This window comes from Echinococcus granulosus, assembly GCF_000524195.1.
Source record: "Echinococcus granulosus chromosome Unknown EG_S00010, whole genome shotgun sequence".
Classification (NCBI taxonomy): domain Eukaryota; kingdom Metazoa; phylum Platyhelminthes; class Cestoda; order Cyclophyllidea; family Taeniidae; genus Echinococcus; species Echinococcus granulosus.
In genome coordinates, this window is record NW_020170390.1 from 1,376,242 (window position 1) to 1,394,243 (window position 18,002).

At 40.6% G+C, this 18,002-nt stretch overlaps 1 protein-coding gene across 1 annotated transcript; it reads right to left on the reverse strand. All coding sequences in view use genetic code 11, as the record gives it.

Annotated features, from left to right (window-relative positions):
- Positions 1-947: 947 nt before the first annotated feature.
- EGR_02354 (hypothetical protein) lies at positions 948-15,470 on the reverse strand (the record flags this gene model as incomplete). Its single annotated transcript, XM_024491603.1, has 13 exons — positions 948-1,733; positions 2,739-2,989; positions 4,018-4,178; positions 8,028-8,127; positions 9,544-9,671; positions 10,043-10,176; positions 10,936-11,324; positions 12,662-12,826; positions 12,895-13,080; positions 13,518-13,615; positions 13,705-13,813; positions 14,084-14,212; positions 15,218-15,470. The coding sequence occupies 13 exons, from the start codon at positions 15,468-15,470 to the stop codon at positions 948-950; spliced, it is 2,889 nt and encodes a 962-aa protein (XP_024354109.1).
- Positions 15,471-18,002: the final 2,532 nt, after the last annotated feature.

The window sequence follows — 18,002 nt, forward strand, 5'->3', positions numbered from 1 at the left end:
CTCTGCACATTTTTCTCCGACTAACTCTGGAATGGCAATCTAAATCGTGAAAATCTAGAAGCAACTACATTTAAAATAAAAGCCGTAAATTTCAGTGCTCGATGCTGTTGTTGCTTCCGTTTTGCCAGGAAGGCGTTTAAGGGGAAGCGATGCAAGCAAAATCAGTGGTGGCAGCAACAGCATCAGCGACGTGGAAATGGAGTTGGCCTACACACCGACTACATAATGGCTTCCCTACAGTTGAGATGCAACTCCAATTCCATTTTCCGCAATGACTTTGAAGTAAAAATTATTGAGTCTAAAACATGCTTTTTTGGTTAGATACCTACGGGCTGGGTGCCGAAAGGTAGAGTCGAAATGTGCTCCCCAAAACATTTAAAATATTGAGTCACATGATTTCCCTCCTCATCATTTCCATTTCCAGAAACCTCCCCACAATTGCAAGTTTTGCTTGACAAAATTTTGAATGCACGTATTTAGAGTGAAGTGAAGGATATGACTAAAAACGCGCCATAGGCAGGGTGATGGCCCGTCCTAGTGATGTGTAACCAACAGGTAGCCACGCCCTTGATTTTAAATTTTTTTAGTTTTATCACCCAGAGACTCGATTAAGCTAGCAACCCTCAACACTTTTACAAGCTTAAAATTCAGTGGTGTAGCAAAATTATTGGTAGGCTATCTGGTAATTCAGTTTAATTCAATCAAAAAGATCATTTTCTCTACAAAACAAACTAAAATTTTACCTTGACTTGCTGGGATTATTAGAATCTGAGAGTTTTCCTATGCTATGGATTAACAAAATTTAATCATGTCATTCCTGTAAATATTCGCTGTTAAAAGGAAGGAGGTAAATGGGTGGGAATTATTTCCGTTAGAGATCAAAGGAAGATAGAGTGTTTGCATATATGTGTATGTACAAGTGTGAACCGAGCAAGGTGCTTTGGGTGTCAGACATTTTGTTCATCATTTAGGATATTATTCGGGGAAAGCGAGACCTCGCGCTCATTGACCTCATCTTCAGATCGGGTAAGGAATTTCATGGAAGAAAAATGTTTGATCGCAGTTGTGTCGATCTCAGTTCGACCGATGTTAGGCCTAATGTACATACGCTGAAGCGTCGCCGACTGTGTTGGTGCGGTTTGTGAGCTACTAGATGACGCCTTTTGTAGAATAAACTGTGTCTTCGTAGAGGGGTCGCTTTCCTGAACACCGCTATTGTTATTAGCCACCACAAAACAGTCGGTGCTGCGTGTGTCATTTTTTATGGTACTTGTCTCCCGAATGCACAGAAAAGGAGCGTAGAGACCCATGGAGCCCTTCGTCTCTGTTCCGTAGAGCTCAACAGGCTGCAACTCAAAGGGTCCATTCTCGTTGAGAGCACTGGTAAAGGTCTTCTTGCCTGCTACGCCATCGGCGGTGGGGCAAGAGACGGTCCACGCCCCGGCCTCGGAGGTAGACGTGCGTCTCTTTTCGGAGAAACTGCGACACTTAGCCTCAGTTTCCACTGCTGATGCAGTATGAAATAGGTTGATTGCGTTGTTAGGACTGCGGATGAATGCGGTGTTCCGCGCCTGGGGGTTGGAGTAGACACTGGGGGCAATGGAAGCCATAGGGTTGCCCTGGATCGTAGAATCGGTCAGCACTAGAGGCTGAAATATCGAGGTCTGATTGCTCCATTCTCGACTGGTCACTGGTACTGACCAGTTGACGTACTCGTAGGTGGTGCAATTCGGCTTAGGAGGAAAGAGTATGCGGAAATTAACTCAACTAGATGTTTGAATTACGATATCAATATCGCCTTGGTAAAAGCGAGTCACTTTCCTCAATCATAGGGGCGTTTAAATTCAATGAATTTCTTTTGTTTTCAATTGCTAGGTGAGTTAATCAAGCGTGAAAGTTTTGCCCAACTCCGAAGTTATATATGATCTAGTCTATTTGCTCAGTAATTTGGCAGGGGAGTAATGAATATTATGTGTGAATTGTCTAACTACCCTACCACAAAGCCAATAGGTGTAAAATTAATACAGTGTGAATATTCGGATTTGGATTTTTGAAAAAAATGCTTGAAATAGGGCCTTTCGCTATTTTACCATTTGGTGTGGATGATAGCAGGTTCATGTGGAGCATTCCATATCCGTGTACCCACAACTTCTCGATGTAGAAAGGCATTTCAACGAATTTGATTCCAGCATCAGGGAATTGTCAGTAAAACCAAGCAGCACGGCTAGGGAATACCAACTGCATTTGAGGGCTAAATGCCATTTTATGGCAGAAGCAGTGTTCGCAGAATTACAGCACTTTTGTCAACCGGAAGTAAAGGTGGGTAAAAGCTGTCTTTTTCCTTTATCGCTAAAAATGCATTCAAGTAAATTTTAAAATGTCCCAGGGAAATTATATTAAGCGTTCATAAATCTGAGGGGGTAGAAAACCGGAATGGCATCGCCCTGTCCATGAGGGTTGGCACTTACTGATTAAAAACTGAGCGCAAGGGTTGGGATTTTCTCAAAGAAATACTTAATCAAATGTTGTTATTTCATATTAGTCCATAGCACCTTGGACTGGGGATTGTTTTAATGCGTATGTCCCTTCTAATTATAAAAGTATCTCATTAAACGCACTTTTTGTCTTGAAGGTACTTAATGGTGGCGTAATAAAGAGTAAAATCGACTAGTTTTCCATTATAAAAGTTGATTTCTCTTTATCACCGAGCCCTAGTAGGTCAAATACAAGTAGCAAACCTTTTTCGCGGCCCGTATTTCACTGCGTCTAAATTGGTTTTGGCGCCTGAGAGCGATAAGTGAGATGGCGAGCACCACGACGATGATGACAGTGGTGATGACGGAGACGGTGATGAGTTGAGTCTGCGTGAGACATACGGCGTACCTGCAGGGACCCCCTCCATCCGCGACAACCCTCTCCTCCCCTTGCGCTTTCAGCTTCGGATTCGCATTGCCTCGCCCCACCACCAGCCCTGCTAGTAGCAATGATTCTGTCAAAAGCAGTTAGGCAGTCAACATTCTTTGCATGTATCTTTCATAACCTCCACCCTCAAGTTAACGTAATTAGAGCACACTTCCAACTCGTTTAGCATTAAGGTGGATGTCGTGCCGTGCATGTACACAGCTTATTTTATAAATCAAGTGAAGCTCAAGATTTAAAATGCTCTGTGATAGAGCATTAATCTATCTATCCTAATACCTATTATTTTCTTGTCTAAATTCAGTCACTTGTTTGGAAAGCACTTTAATGCACGAATCATGATTTGGTTAAATGTATGACTACAGGAAATCACAAAGACTGTAAATTTATGCTTTTAGGATTGAATTTAGAACAATATTATCTTGCGACGTTTAACAACAAATCTTTACCTTAGAGAATGACGCATAACAGCAAAAATAGATTCCTTAGTCAAACCTCCTGCACGTATTTCTGATTTTTTTACTCTGACTGCACTCTTTGGGAAGAGTGATAAAAGGCAACACTGAATGTTGGCTAAATCACTCTGGCTTTTTCCCCACGTTAACGATAGTACAAATAAAAGACGTTATAGAATTTAGCATATTCCTCCTTAAGTAAGTATTCGTGCATAATGTTGAATTTTCACTTAGTGGTTGCTGATCGAATTCTCTCTTGACAATACAATCGCTTAGTAAATAATTCTGTGTCTTGTACAAAATTTTTAATGATAGAGCAGCTTACAGTATGCGACCTTATTGCTTCACCTAACAACACAACGTAACTGCTTTCAGGAAATAAAAATGGCTCCGTCTTTTTTATACTTATGCTATATTGCCTAATCTCAATTAAACTAGCTACTTGTTGATTATTGAAAGGGGTTGATAAAGTCAAAATGTATGCTGAAGTGCTTCCTAAAAAAATGGTGGAGGTCTTCTATGACTTAGGTTTATTTCGATGCTCAAATTTTTCCTTCATAAAACCAAGAGATTAAATGACAAAAAGGCTTGGTTAATTTTGAAGTAAACAAAGACTTAAACAAGTACGAAATGTGTAACTAACTTTTTTGCGAGGGGACAATGTTGAGATGCACCCAACGGTCGAAGAGGCGATACTTGACGCCCCACCGCTTACTTCCGCTGTAGGCCTCTGCCGGATTGGCACAGTCCAGATTCTCCTGAAAGTGAATGACGGGTGTCTCAAAAGGTACGGGGTCATGTATGCTAAAATAACATGAAATATTAGTTAATAAGTCGAAGGCTAATACAAATCGAATATTAAAACACATATTTTGGGTAAGAAATTACCTACTTTTTCTAAGGAAATATGTGGAATGACATAGGAAGAAAACAGTTTGATTCTAATAGGTCGCGTATACCTGTTGGTGAGCTGGTGAATTTCATGTTATTGCCTCATGTAAGAAGTACTAAGCCCTAAAGAACTTCCTAGTGAAGTGACATTTGAAGGAGGGTAGATGCGGCGACACATCTATCTGGGGGTATATGTTTTAGGTGTCACCTTATTCTCTATCTTTCGCTTTTTCCTACATGTCCTTTCGGGCCTTGTCCCCTTTTGTTCTCTCGCCTGTTCACTCGTTGATTTTGCCGAGAAAAGGTGATTCGTGTGTACACACCACCTTGTTAGACGAAGTAGAGACAAGCAGTGACACAGGCGCCCTTTTACAAAGACATCTTGAAAAATTTTTTCTCCGACGCATCAAAATTTGGGTTATTGTTCAACAGAAGAAAAACGCGCAGTTTAGGTGCAAGCAAGCAATTAGGAGTTCTTTTGTCTAGCTTGGAAAAGCAAAGAGCAGCCTGTGATAGGTGAGATCTAAACCTGTTATGGACGCAAGATTTGATGCTTATGCAGATAACCATCTAGAGAGAATTAGATGAAAAACAACATTTGTAAGCATGGAAAATCTGCAAGAAAAGTTTCTGAGACTCCCCAAAATAATAATTATTATAACAGTTTGGAAGTACATTCAAGTTTTATTTATGATGCCAGCAATGTGATAAATAATGCGACTTTTCGAAAAATTGCCTTTAGAAAAAATAGACAGTTTTACTTTTGCTGGCTAGTGATGGGGCTCAGCGCTCAGACAAGTCAGGTGTGGCACTCGCGCCATCTTAACGGTGAATTGGAGGTGGACACTTTCATGCGTAAATTGGTGAGAGAAACACCCTACTTTCCCTGGTTCTGACTTGTCGCAGAATAACAAATGGACAGAGTTGGGACTACAGTAGTTACAAAATAAGCAACCGTATCAAGCCCACTGATCACCGACCAATGTGAATAATTGAGATGCGAATAGAACCGGTAATAGATAGTAATCATATTTATGGGAACTTTGGGTCCCCTAGGCCATGCCATTAGCCTTAGCCCTTCTGTACGTTGGGATTACATTTCCTATCTTAGTATTGTGATTTCTTTTTTTCCCAGAAAAAAACTCGGGGCGTTACATTGGTGGCAGCTGCAAGTGGATCCGATCCTAAAGGGCAGCTACAGAGCGCCAAACCTTAGCATGAAGGACGACGGGCGTATGTTGCGGATGGGAGAGCTTGCGACGACCCTCAACAGAAGGGTTGAAAATGGAGTCTGACTTCGGCATCTACTTTAGTCCCATGTCCTACAGGGATACCAAAAACAACTAAAGCGACACTAGCCGTGAAGCATCCGAACAAGTTTGTTATGTACCTGTCCACAGTATTTAGATGAAGATGCCAACTAGGTGGATACTCGGTACCTTCTCCACCTCTCTACTAGCCGAATTGATTCCATATAGATATAGCTAGGCTGCTCTCAAGTAAAAACAGAGTGGCAACTAGGAGCAGACACGAAACCACATTAAACACTGTCTCTTTATAAACTATCCGGCTTTTACGTCGGTGTTCTCATATTGACCACGGACATACGAGGTGGCCTATACAGTCCCCTTTCTTCCGATGCAATTCTCAAACAGGACTCAACTCCAGATCCAATGGGTTTGCTGAAAGAGGTAAGTAACGTTGCAGTCAAATAACTTCCCATTAGCACACGAACTCCGATGATTGCCGTGGTTGGTTCGTGGGTGTAATTCTTACAGCATTGACTACTTTGTGACAATTAACGGGGGAGGTTGACCATGGAATGAACTTGGGACGATGCTCAGAAGACGAAAAGGCTACGTAGTATCTTGATTATTTGTTTGTGTCTTTATTTTCTCTTCACGGGTACTTAAGGTTCAGCTTTTATATTTCTACTGGACAGTATGACTTTCGGGCCATGCTGATAGCCCCTCTGCCTATCTGCACGTCGAAAGTATATATTCCGTCCTAGTATTGTATCTACTTTCGCCTTTAGGTTGGTCTCGGGGAGCTACACATCCATATCATAGCATCATTTCCGTTTGACAGACTAAGACATATCTGTACATGGAAGAAACCAAGGTATGAGTGTGCGATTCAAGCAAATACACAACTTGGTTTTATCATGTAAGTTTCACTTTGGGTTTCTAGAAAAGTATCTGTAGTTACGGGTAAACCTAGATAGACTTCACTCGAGCGCATTGTATGCATTACAAATATAATTTCTAAAATCACAGATTCATAGTCTGTCACTCCTTTGGGATGTTGACAAAGTTACTCCAAATCTGGGAAGATATTCAGATTGTTAAGTCACGTTAAATAGGGTGGTCTTCTCCATGCCTACTAAAGTGAGGGATGAATTAAAAACGAAAAGTATTAATGGCTTATTATATGTACTAAAACAGTTTCTTCTTTAGCTTGTAAGAATTGCGAAGCATAATTCGCCTCTCTGTGGTTGGATGTATAAATCTTTCAGGAAGTTAGCGAGATGCAGCACTTATGGCTGACTGTACTTTCTCAAGGTGACTTTTGGGCGCTCCATGGAATTATCAGGCGTAAGTTCTCTAATCATACCCTTTGGCCCTATTCAAAGCGCACATACTGAAGATGCTTTATCTCCTTTTTGGCACGCAATCATTTGGTCCCCATTCTCATGCTTCAAACGCTCCGCTCTCCTCGGAATTTTGTTTATCCATACTTTTCGGCTTTACTTTCACTGTGACATTCTCCCCATTCAATGGTGACAATAGCGAATTAAAAGCGTCACAACAACTTGGCCCAAAGAACATTATGCTTAAAGTGAATGTGCTCGTGTTGGACTTAAGTGATTCGCATTAGTAACTGTCGGTTTAACAGCTATCGGTGTAAGGACTTACAACTTACAAATTCTGTCAGCTGCATTATTAAAGTGCACGAGGTAGACAGTTTACAGTGGAAATGCTCCATTTTATTAGTAAGGTAGGCTTGAGGATTTCAGATTTTCAAATAACAAGAGATGGCTATTTATAAGGAGATTTTATCAATTGCTAACGCATGAATTAAGGTAAATAGGCCTCATTCAAATCGGCTGTGCTATTTGATGGGAATAAATAGTGGCAAATCCTCATTCATTCCACGACATTTATACCAGACTTTTCATATGAAGAATTAGAAAGGAGGTTACTTACCACAGAGCACAAGGTGAATTGGGGGCAGTACCTGACGAAGCACCGGATGAACAAGGAGTTGAAGTTCTCAATTCGAAAGACTTGAAAAAGTGGTGTCTGCAGCTGTCGGCCTGAAAGTTGTGATTGCTCAAACTGGATCCGATATGCCTTGTTATTTGATGTGCATCTAAAACGAGCAGCTTTCCATAACTCTCCAAGACAGTCTTGGCGAAGGAAGCAACTTGATTTAAATACCAGTTTAAATTAAAATAAGGCAATTTTATGGTGAATCCCAGGATATAGGGTTAAGACTGATTGAAAGATTAAATGTGAAAATTACGGCTTTAAAACTCACTTTGCTGTTTGACGGTTTACCATCAGCTAAAAATTACGGTAACGGTGGCAGAAATTACGCCATTTAAATTGCTGCGATAGTTAGTGACATTTGTAATCTTACTCATTACGCATAGACTATGATTCAAGTGGATCATGCATATCCTGCAAGAAAAATCGTCTTCCTTTGATAATTTTTGAACTTGAATAACATGCAGCGTATATCTGGAGAAGCACGGCTTACCCTGCCGCATAAATGGGGAAACCCGAGTAGATGGAGGGGGAAGAAAACTGCGAGCCGCTCATCGAGGCAAAACAACTCTCCACCGCGATGGAGTCTTTTGCTAAAAGGAAAATTTCGTCCTGTCACCCAGACTCTGCATTCAATACTGCAATCTGTATTGTGAAGTAGAAAAGCGCAAGTCTGCATTGCATTGCGCAGCATTTAGACGAGGAGTTACTGACCAACAAATGATGCTTTCATTCTTTGTTTAGGGAAAAAAACTAAGGAATATTAATTTATTCCTTAAAGTAGAAAGCTAAACACGATCAACTGCTCAGGCACTCATTTTATAAGTCAAAAATGACTGATTTATGACGCTTAATCATTCACCTGACTGTATCAGTTTATCCGAAGGTTGGATAGGGCAATTTAAAGACATGTTTTTGTTATCACCATTTCATGATTATAAAAAGACATCACAATGGGGGTAATGGTGGCCTTATTCCTAAACACAACAAAACATGTTCTTAAATTTTGCTTGTCTGGGTCACCATGTTCAAGGAAGAGCTGATAGGCTTGTAGGTGCTGCTAGTCCACAGCCGGGGGAGCTTTCAAGGGCAACCAAATGTTTTCATGGTTCACAGAGTCACGTTACCTTAACGTTGTGTACGCTCTCAATTTATTCTAAGCAGGTCAAACTGAAGCGCTAGAGTCGATTGTGAAGAGATTACACACAGGCACCTTGGATTATAAGGGAGGAACAAAATGAATCTGTTAAGTGCTTGTATTTGTTTTTTTTTAAGAAATGTGACAAATCGCTGCTTTTATGGCTGCGTAAGAAGTAAAAGACTTTAGACGCCTTTAATGGGCATTGTTTGTCAAAATGGAAATAGGGGTTCCTTTACAAGCCTGACAAAGGATCTAATTAATATTCCTAGATGGCATTGTTATTTATTCGACATTTGGGATGGTGTGGGCCCTACTGATTAACAATGAATGCAACAAAGCGGTGAAAATGCATAAAGAGTTTTGTATGCCCCTTGTCAAAGGATATTCTGCGAAGAGCTTCCACTGGTATTTGAAATAAACTTGAACATGCATTCATTGCACCTGCAATTGTGCATTTAATGCTAGACAAAGTTTAAAGCATTAAAGTAAACGTGCAACCCTTAAGCACTAAATAGAATCAAATATTAAAGACATTAGCAAACTTTGCTGATTCAATGGACAAAATTCATGCTATTCAGCCTTCTGCCTGGTGTCCAGCGGAAGCAGACGAAGAAGGAGAATTTTAAGTTGCCCGTCGCTTGCTCACTAAATCAGTTTAAGCCTCTGCAGTAAATAATTTTATTAGATGAAGAAGCTCTTAAGGACCTCTCATCAAATTTACTTTTTTCAATAAAATGTCTTTGTCTACTCTTCTTAGTCGCATTACACCCTTATCAGTCAGCGAGAAGCAAATATACCGTTTAGGTCAACGGAGAATGCATTTCAAGGAGTGAGGATAGAAATACATGTCTGTTGTAAAATCACCCACCATCGCTATTACTGGGGAGGAGGTTGAATCGCAGTGAAATGTTTTCGCCCTCCTCCACCTGCTCCACCTCCCGCAGATGCTCATTCACGATCGTCATGCTGACGTTGACGTCGACTTCTCTGTGCTGACTATAGGTCAGTGAAAAAAGGAAAAAATTTCATACTTTGGAGACGACAAATTCAAAACACATATGTACACATAGGAGTGAGGCGTATCCAAATGTTCAAGCACTTTCGCGCTTTAAAGTGGGTCCATCGTAATGCCAATCCAGTTACCCCTAGTTTCATTTTGCGGCTTGTCCATAGTTTATTTTTTCTAGTTGAGAACCATTATGCCTTATGGAATGAAGATGGAAGGGCAGAGGAATGATTTAACGGTTCAATACAATCGGATAACCTGTTTGAAGTAAATAGCATTTGTTCAATTGCCGCCTTCAATGAACTTTGACTGACTGCTTCAACGGGATGCTCTCATGCTCCAAATCCTAATGAAAACTTACAGAATCTCCTCGCGGCGCTCTCTTGCAAGTCTGTGATCGATGCATGAAAAGGTGAGACGCAACTCTCTGGCGGGATTAAGAAGGGACTCCTCCATCACAACCTCAACTGTTCCCTGATATTTCGCTCTTCCACCCTAGAATGAGTCAATCATATACCTTTTTATTTGGACAAATTTGCCTCATGGAGGCTTCGTTTTCGTAAATATGTCGCATTCACCTCAAGGGTACGGTAATCTAATTGCTAAAGTCTCTCGTGAAATTCTCTAATATTTAAAAGCCTCCTTATCAGAGTTCAAAATTGCTTCTATTAAAATACTGAACAAAATCATGATTTTTACATATTTTAGCTTAGTTTGGAAAAGAACAACTTTGCCTTGATTATTTCCATTCACTTCATCACAAATGCGGAAGAACCAACAACCATAAAGCTGGATGGGTAGGTTACGCAATTTAAAGTGACCATGTTGGGGTTTTAAATCTATAAAGTCAGAAAATTTATAATCAAGTTTAAGAGTAGGTAAACTGTACATTTTGAAATTTCTGATGTGGTAGAATTAAAATAAACAGTAATTATAGCAAATGGGTACCTCGTGACAACCTTTCTCCTGCCCAGAGTAGCAACATCTTCAGTGGATGACATCAGGCAAAGGAAGTAAATCAAGGTTTCGACTACACTACACAAAAATTTGAGACCTCTTTTGTGGCCATTAACATGGAACCGTATAATGCTGTTATCCGTAGCACGAGTTGTTCCCTTTAGTAACCACGCGACAGATGATTAAAGACCAAGTGTATTCAACATTTCTTTTCCTTTAAGTTAAGGATGGGGCTGGTAAATATTACCTACTTAGCGATTTTTATGCCGCATAGTAGCAAATAAAATTTGAGCTTACTCCTATGTCGTGTATCCTGATGCCACAGCCAGCAGGAGGGTCGTTGACGAGATCAATTTGGGTGCAGTAAGGCGTGTTGAATGTGGCATTTCGGATAGCAGGGCTGCGGAGGGAGAGTTTGAGCAACATGGTCCTCCAGAGATCGGTAATAGTGGCGGTGGATGGAGCGGGATTGGAGAAGTCGAGGTCACGCTCCTCCAAGTGGGTCGCCTTCTTGAGACAGCACGTCGCTCTGGCGGAGGGGTCAGCAGTGCCAACGGCCCAGGAGGAGGGCTCGAGACGCGCTTTTGCCATTCCCGAGTCCATTCGGCCTGCCATCTCCTCGTAGGGTGCTTCCCAGTGGGGCACGTAGCACACCAGCAAAATAGCATTCTCACATACGGTCTGAACTGAAGGGCGAACAAGGCTTCAGCAGTTCAATTGACTACATCGGGATTCACTCTCAGTAATATGTCTTAAAGTCTATTATTAATTAAAACCACTATGATTAACTATATTTCAAATTACTTTAATTAAATCTGTCTAGCATTCATACGAAACGCGTTAATTGTTTACTTAACTCTTGATTTTGATATATGGCCACTTAGGGAGTCCGTGATTCTGCCTTCGCAGAGCGACCTAGCCTACCTTGGTGCTCCAAGCCCTAATGCACGCCGACAGCACACATCCTACCTGAGTATCGCATGTTCCTTTGCCCGCAGGGAAGTCTTAGGGCTCTGCATATAATCATTAAGCTAATTATGGTGTTTCTGACTTGTAGCACCGACTGCCTTTCCTGTTTAAAAAATAATAAGGTTTTTTTAAAAATGATTTGAAGACGATTTCATTAATACTAGATTTAAGATGCAATTATTTTATTCGCTACCGCAGGTCAGGTTCTTCCAAAAATGAATAGAGTTAACCAGCCGGAAATTTTTATTCCGTACAATGTTTAATGTTGCCACAACAATTTTTGGTTTGAATCCTACTCATATTTATCAATATCTGGGTTTATAATATTCATATGTGCTAATGGGGCTTAAAATTTGTAGGAACTAATTGCTCCATTACATCAAGTAATCATTCGCGGTGAAAGAAATCGTGATTTATGCATAAATTGTGTGAACTAATTCCTTATCAACTTCTCTGAAACATAAGGAAACCCCTGTTGGAAAAAAATTTGAGTCATTTGGGCAGGAAACGTCAGCGTCATTATACTTGTTCTACCTTAGCTCTGTAAAGTAATTTAATCTCCACGTCTGTCCATCTCAGATAGTAACTCCGATCTGGCTGGGGTATTACAGATTCACTTGTCATTAATTATTAAGATCTTGGCGTTTTTAAGGCTCAGATAACTACCATGGGGATCGTCTCTATTTTGTACGACAACTAATTTACTGCCCTCCCTGACTCGTCCATGAATAGTTTCCCAGGCTTTCGTGAATCTCCTACTATATTACAATAAGTTAAAGCTGACTAAAGGGTTCGGTAAGGCCTGTACTTCAAATGTGACTTTAACCAGTTTTGCCTTTCGGTGAGGCTAATTTGCGCTTCTTTTATTAATAAGACTTCCTGATTTTATGATGATCTACGGGCCTATCCGTGAGATCTTCATTTCAATGCCTATGGCTCTTTCCCCGACAATACCTAAATGTTCTATTCTCCTCAGTTCTTTATGGATCTGTTTCCAGAGAGCCATCCGTTTTGCCATTATACCATGCAATTATCTAACAATAATAAGGTATACCATGTCGGAACCGGCAAACACCGCTGTCAGCAATGTCAGATGTGTGAGAGTTGGATCGGTCCAGGGGACATTTGCAGTCAGTTCTTGTCTCCGTCAGTCGGTAGCACTCACCCCCGTTCTTAATACACTGATGACAGGATTTTTCTTGCAAACTCAACTTTGGAACTGCAAAGGTATATAGAACAATGAGTGGGACTTCCGCGAAGAGAGTCTCTTCTTATTCGATAACCTACAGCACTCAAAGTAGCGTAGGAGCTTCTGGAAGACCGGAGTATGCTCTACTGGGCAGGTGCATATGCCGAAGTTGGCATCGTTGTGGTAGCTCATCTCCGACCAGGCAGTCTCCTCCAGGAGGCTGCAAGTTGCAACAGGGGACCGACAGAGTAGATCCTCATCATTGCACAACTGCCCAATATCAACTAAATAGGCAAGTAGAACTTATTTCAGACACAAGAAGTATTCTTTCGAGGCAAAGGGAAGTTACCTTGCTCTGGTTCATTCTCAGTGGAAATTCTGATAAAAAATGCAGAACGATTTTATTGACAAAATGGTAATGCTATTTATTGCGAAAAGATATTCAGCTTTGGTTTTGTTCATGTTTATCTAACCTTAAATAAGCACAAAGCTGAGCTTTAAGCCTCTAAATCCATCCATTTTTATATCCGAAGAAGTATCATTGGAAGCGCAAATTTAATGGTAAGGATCATGAGATAAAGGAGCGCTGAATAGATTTCTCCCAAAATCTTGCCTAAGGGGTATATATGAACTCCTAGGGAATAATTACAAACAACTGATCCAACTCCTAATTTTGCCCATATCCGAGAAAAAGAAGAGTAACAAAAGAACGGATTCGCACCCAACTGAGCTCCACAGATCCGCTGAGGTCGTGAGGGCTCACGAAATTGTGCATTTGTTCGCAAGTTGGGACACACACAACCATATCGCTCGAACGGCCTGAGCGCAAAAAGTATAAACAACCTATAGCTTGAAAATCCTCTTGAGAAAATAAATTAGTCGAATAAAATCTTGATCAAAGTGCTCACGGTGCTCCTTCGGTTCGGAAGTTGTCGCTTTCATCGAAAGCGAAACAACTTCCACCCTCCTGCAGACACGAGGCGCATGTCAGACTCTTCCGTTCGAACAGCTTCGTCCCTGGAAACAGTCGCAATGCCCTTAAATATTGCGAATTCAAAAAAGGAATGGGCGGTGACAAACTTTCTGGTTGTGATGTGGCGGCGACACTTATTCCTATCATTGTAATGTAATTTCATATTACTTTTCCAAAGGCTGTAGAAAAGTTCGTGTATTTTGTTTTTTATTATGTCAAAGCTAATCCATGTGATTGCATAGTAAGGACCTCCATGCTGGTTAAATAATGAAACAGGAAGATCTCTGCTGTGTCAGAGAGGGTGTATGACTTACTGCAGGCGTTCAGTTGGGGTACGAAGACGGTGTTTCCAGGGCAGGTGCAGAATCCCGCACCGGGATGGCAACTGCTCCGATTTATATGCACACAGTCCGCATCCACACGACACTTGAGGTCGGTGAGCACTGGATTTGCAACAAAAGCATGTAGATTTTTAGGAAGTCTTTTATAAACTGTGACATTAACTTATTTTTATACCAGACAACTGATTCCATATTTCGCGAAAGCTACATCTAATAAGGACTTTTTAGCATTAGACCATTACCCATCTTCAGCTGTGATTCTTACTTCCTCGCTCACGCAGTAACAATACCGAGTATTTCAACTAGTCATTGAGGGTGTAATTTTGTCTAACCTGGAAGGTTCTGATCTTTTATCGCAGAGGCGAGAGAGGAATTGACGAGATTTACTTGTGCTACTTCATGTTATAAATTATTTCCAAAAGACACCATCAGCAAGCTGTTCGCGAGGCATTAACACTCAATATGCATAATTAATTCATTGAGTGTTTCTGTCAGTTTCCAGTAATGCAAATATGGGGAAGAAATTAACCGAGAAAGTAAAGAGAAAGAGAAAGAAAGAGAGAGAGAAAGTGTTTATCACTCCTTCTTTCCTGCTATCAACTTATAGCAAGAGATCTCTCAACATGGTAGAGGGTGAATGGGACTGGTTGCTCCCACAGACTTTGAGGTTAAAGATTTCTCTGGTTTATCCTGTTAATTGGGTGACGCCCATGCAACAAGGCTTCTTCCTTTTTCCCAATAAAGGCTTAATATTTCCAGCACCCCCTAGTTATCATACTTTAAAAAGGTTATTTTATTTGCAATTAGTGTCAGTGGCAAAAAATCCGTTTAAAATGATTTATTAGACGTGCATTCAATGAGAGAATACATTGTAGAAATGCTTGAAGTTAGGTTTAGGTAATTAGACTACTAGTCCCATTTATTTTTACACACAATAGACAAGAATTATGTCATTATGAAACCTTTAGATCAAGCAAGTATTGTAACATTAAATAATAAAAGAGACACATTTAATATATATGGTGTGGTAAGGATTAAATATACATTGACTCTATTCAACTGTTCATGAGCCATTCAAATGAGGAATTAAATTGGAGAATAACTAACGTGTTTTGCATGCGACACTATCCCCCTCCTTCACAGCGACAAAGCCTTTTCGACAGAAGCACTCATTTTTTGCCCTGTTGCACACCGAGTTGCGAACGATTCGGTCACAAAAGCTGGGCGACTCCTTGTTGCAGGCCCCTGCAAAGACCAAGTGCTTGTCACTGGAGGTGCTCAGGGAAGGAAGGGATAGAGGGAGCAAGAGTAGAAAGTGAAGGTATGCAGCCACCACCGATGGGAAAAAAGGTGGCTTCATTGTGGCCCGCCTGACACAGCTCCGAACTACGTTACGGTCACTGTTGTTGAGTTATACACCTCTCTGAGTACGCTGCCATTGGCGGGTGTGTGATTGGCCAACACCAGTAGGCCAATCAGAGTTGGGGAACCTAGCTATTGTTTTGGTTCATGGCAACCCGTGGGAATTTGTAAAATTTTGAGGAGATTCTTTTAAGCAATGCACAAAGATCTAAAGTAGTGGCTTAAAGCAACTTCGTGGACTAAGAAGCATTACAACATTGTAAGTCATACAGCCACTGGTGTGAGGTATTAAACAGCTTCAGCAGTGTCACATCCATTCATCCATCAACCATGTTTGCTTGGTTGCACATGAGAATTTTAGAACACTTTTAAGGGGGTAAAACGCCAATATTGCTTGAAAACAGCAATATGTATCTTGGTTTCCAAGACTCTGCAGCAATTTGTCAGCTAAACGCCGGTTACATAGGTAGAGCTATGCAATTCAGGGCATATGTAGAGGGATTCTGCTTGGAATTCTTTAAAGCGTTTGCCCTTAAATTGAGGCAAATGGTCCAAATTACGCACATGAGAGTAACAAAGAGTGAATATTTGTAATGATGACCTTTTTCCACACCAGATATAGCATGTTTTTATCCTTCCGTGCCCTGCCCCGCGACCCAATGCGTTTTTCGGTTCCAAAGTTTCCAAGTTACTTTTTATTTTATTCATTAAGATTTTTGAGTTGGTAAATTTGCACTACTTTCTAGACACGTTTCCACTGTTCATAGTACGACCAAGGCGCTTCCGTAGAGTAATTAACTAATGCGTTTGAATCGCAGACAACTAAATATAAGTCAGTAGTTTATTTAAACCAATTTGTTTTTTATTCCCCAAACTAACCACCTTTACGTCTCGCAACTTTTGATTTAATTGAAACTAATTTTTTGCCAGTATTCCGTATTTTTGTACTCCTTTTAATTGTTCTCTGGTAAATTGTGAATGCCAGGCAATGGGCAGCCGGGGAAAGAACGCAACGACTCATGAGTGACACCGCCCGGTCAAAATGTATATTTATAGTTTACAACAGCCAGTGGCGTCTAATTTGTACTGTTATTTAGTATCATGAAATGCGGAGCCTCCTAGAGATGTTTGTACTCTACTTGAAAGTATAAGTAGAAACAATTTTAATCCCTCGGGAAATTACACTCCGGCACTGAACACTTTGTCAGATACTTGACTCGAGTTACTGAACCGGTGCCAGACGCTCTATTAAAGGCGAACTGTTACGAGGTAAATGCGGCTTACTCAAAAAGCTCAAATCTCAGAAGTCCCGACAAAATACCTCCAATGCTTCATTAAAGTAGCTGCTGCACCACGTCTTATAGGGTATATTTGCGTTGGAAACATGTTCGATGGGAAGTATTTCGCAGTACATGAAGAAGAGATTTAGCTTGCAATGGATGCAATCCGTTTAACCATGAAATTTTTTTGAAATCACGTTGTTCAAAGCATTGTAAAAATCGGAAATACAGCAGGCGAAGACAACGAAACAATTGTTTGTGTGCTCTTGAAGTCACCATGAATAAACACAGATGGGATACCTGCCTCCCTTATGACGATTAAGGAACCTCGGAGTAAAGCCGAATCAGACAACACAACTTTGTATATTACTACCTTTTATGGCATACTACTTGGATCCCAAAATTTGCTCATATTAAAATTTTGTTAGAAAGTAAAACCTGTTGATAACACTAGTTTTGTAACATTTCAAATCAAAACACTAAGAGCTGGTTTAGTGGTGGAATCACCTTGGGAATTCTTCAACCGAAGAGTGTCTAAGTGTTTGTATGCCGATTGTAGCGCTTTCGTTGTTATCTGCATTGCTTAGGTGCGATGGCTTCCATTCTTTGAGTCAAATACCATGTGACAGTACTTTATTCCATCCTTTATTTAAGGAATTGCATCAAAATTTCCTTTTCAGAGTTGATTTTACCACAATACTATTTCAAATAAATAGATCTCTGTTCCTCTGTTCAAAGTCCTTTCCTAAAAATGGGTCTAAAATTAATGGGTAGATGGTAAAGTCCTTCAAACAGGGAAAGCGGACCATACAATAGGTTTTTTAAGGGAGAAAGTTCCGCTCTAAGCGCTGTGATTATTCATGAAACGTTTGCCAAATTTCCGCATCATTTCGTGTCCCTTTAGAATTAATTTTTCGTACGGGACGAAGCATCTCTTAATCCGATGTATTTCCTCAAAAATGTGTGTTTTATCCAATGCAAAAAAGCATTGTTTCCATTAAAGCATGGCAAAAAGCGGAAACCTCGGAAGCGCCTGGTTTGAGTACATTATGTTCCAGAAGCATAGAATAGTTTACTTCTTTGCATATTTCTTGTATCAAAGGCGAATGATTCTGGGTAGGAAATGCTTTCACGAACTATATGGGAACACAGATGGAAGCGTAATTAGTGTGCACTTACCGATCCCCAGATTTTGTCCTTTTTGGACAGTAGTTGTCAATTCGGGCATAGCAGAGGGCAGGGATGCAGTT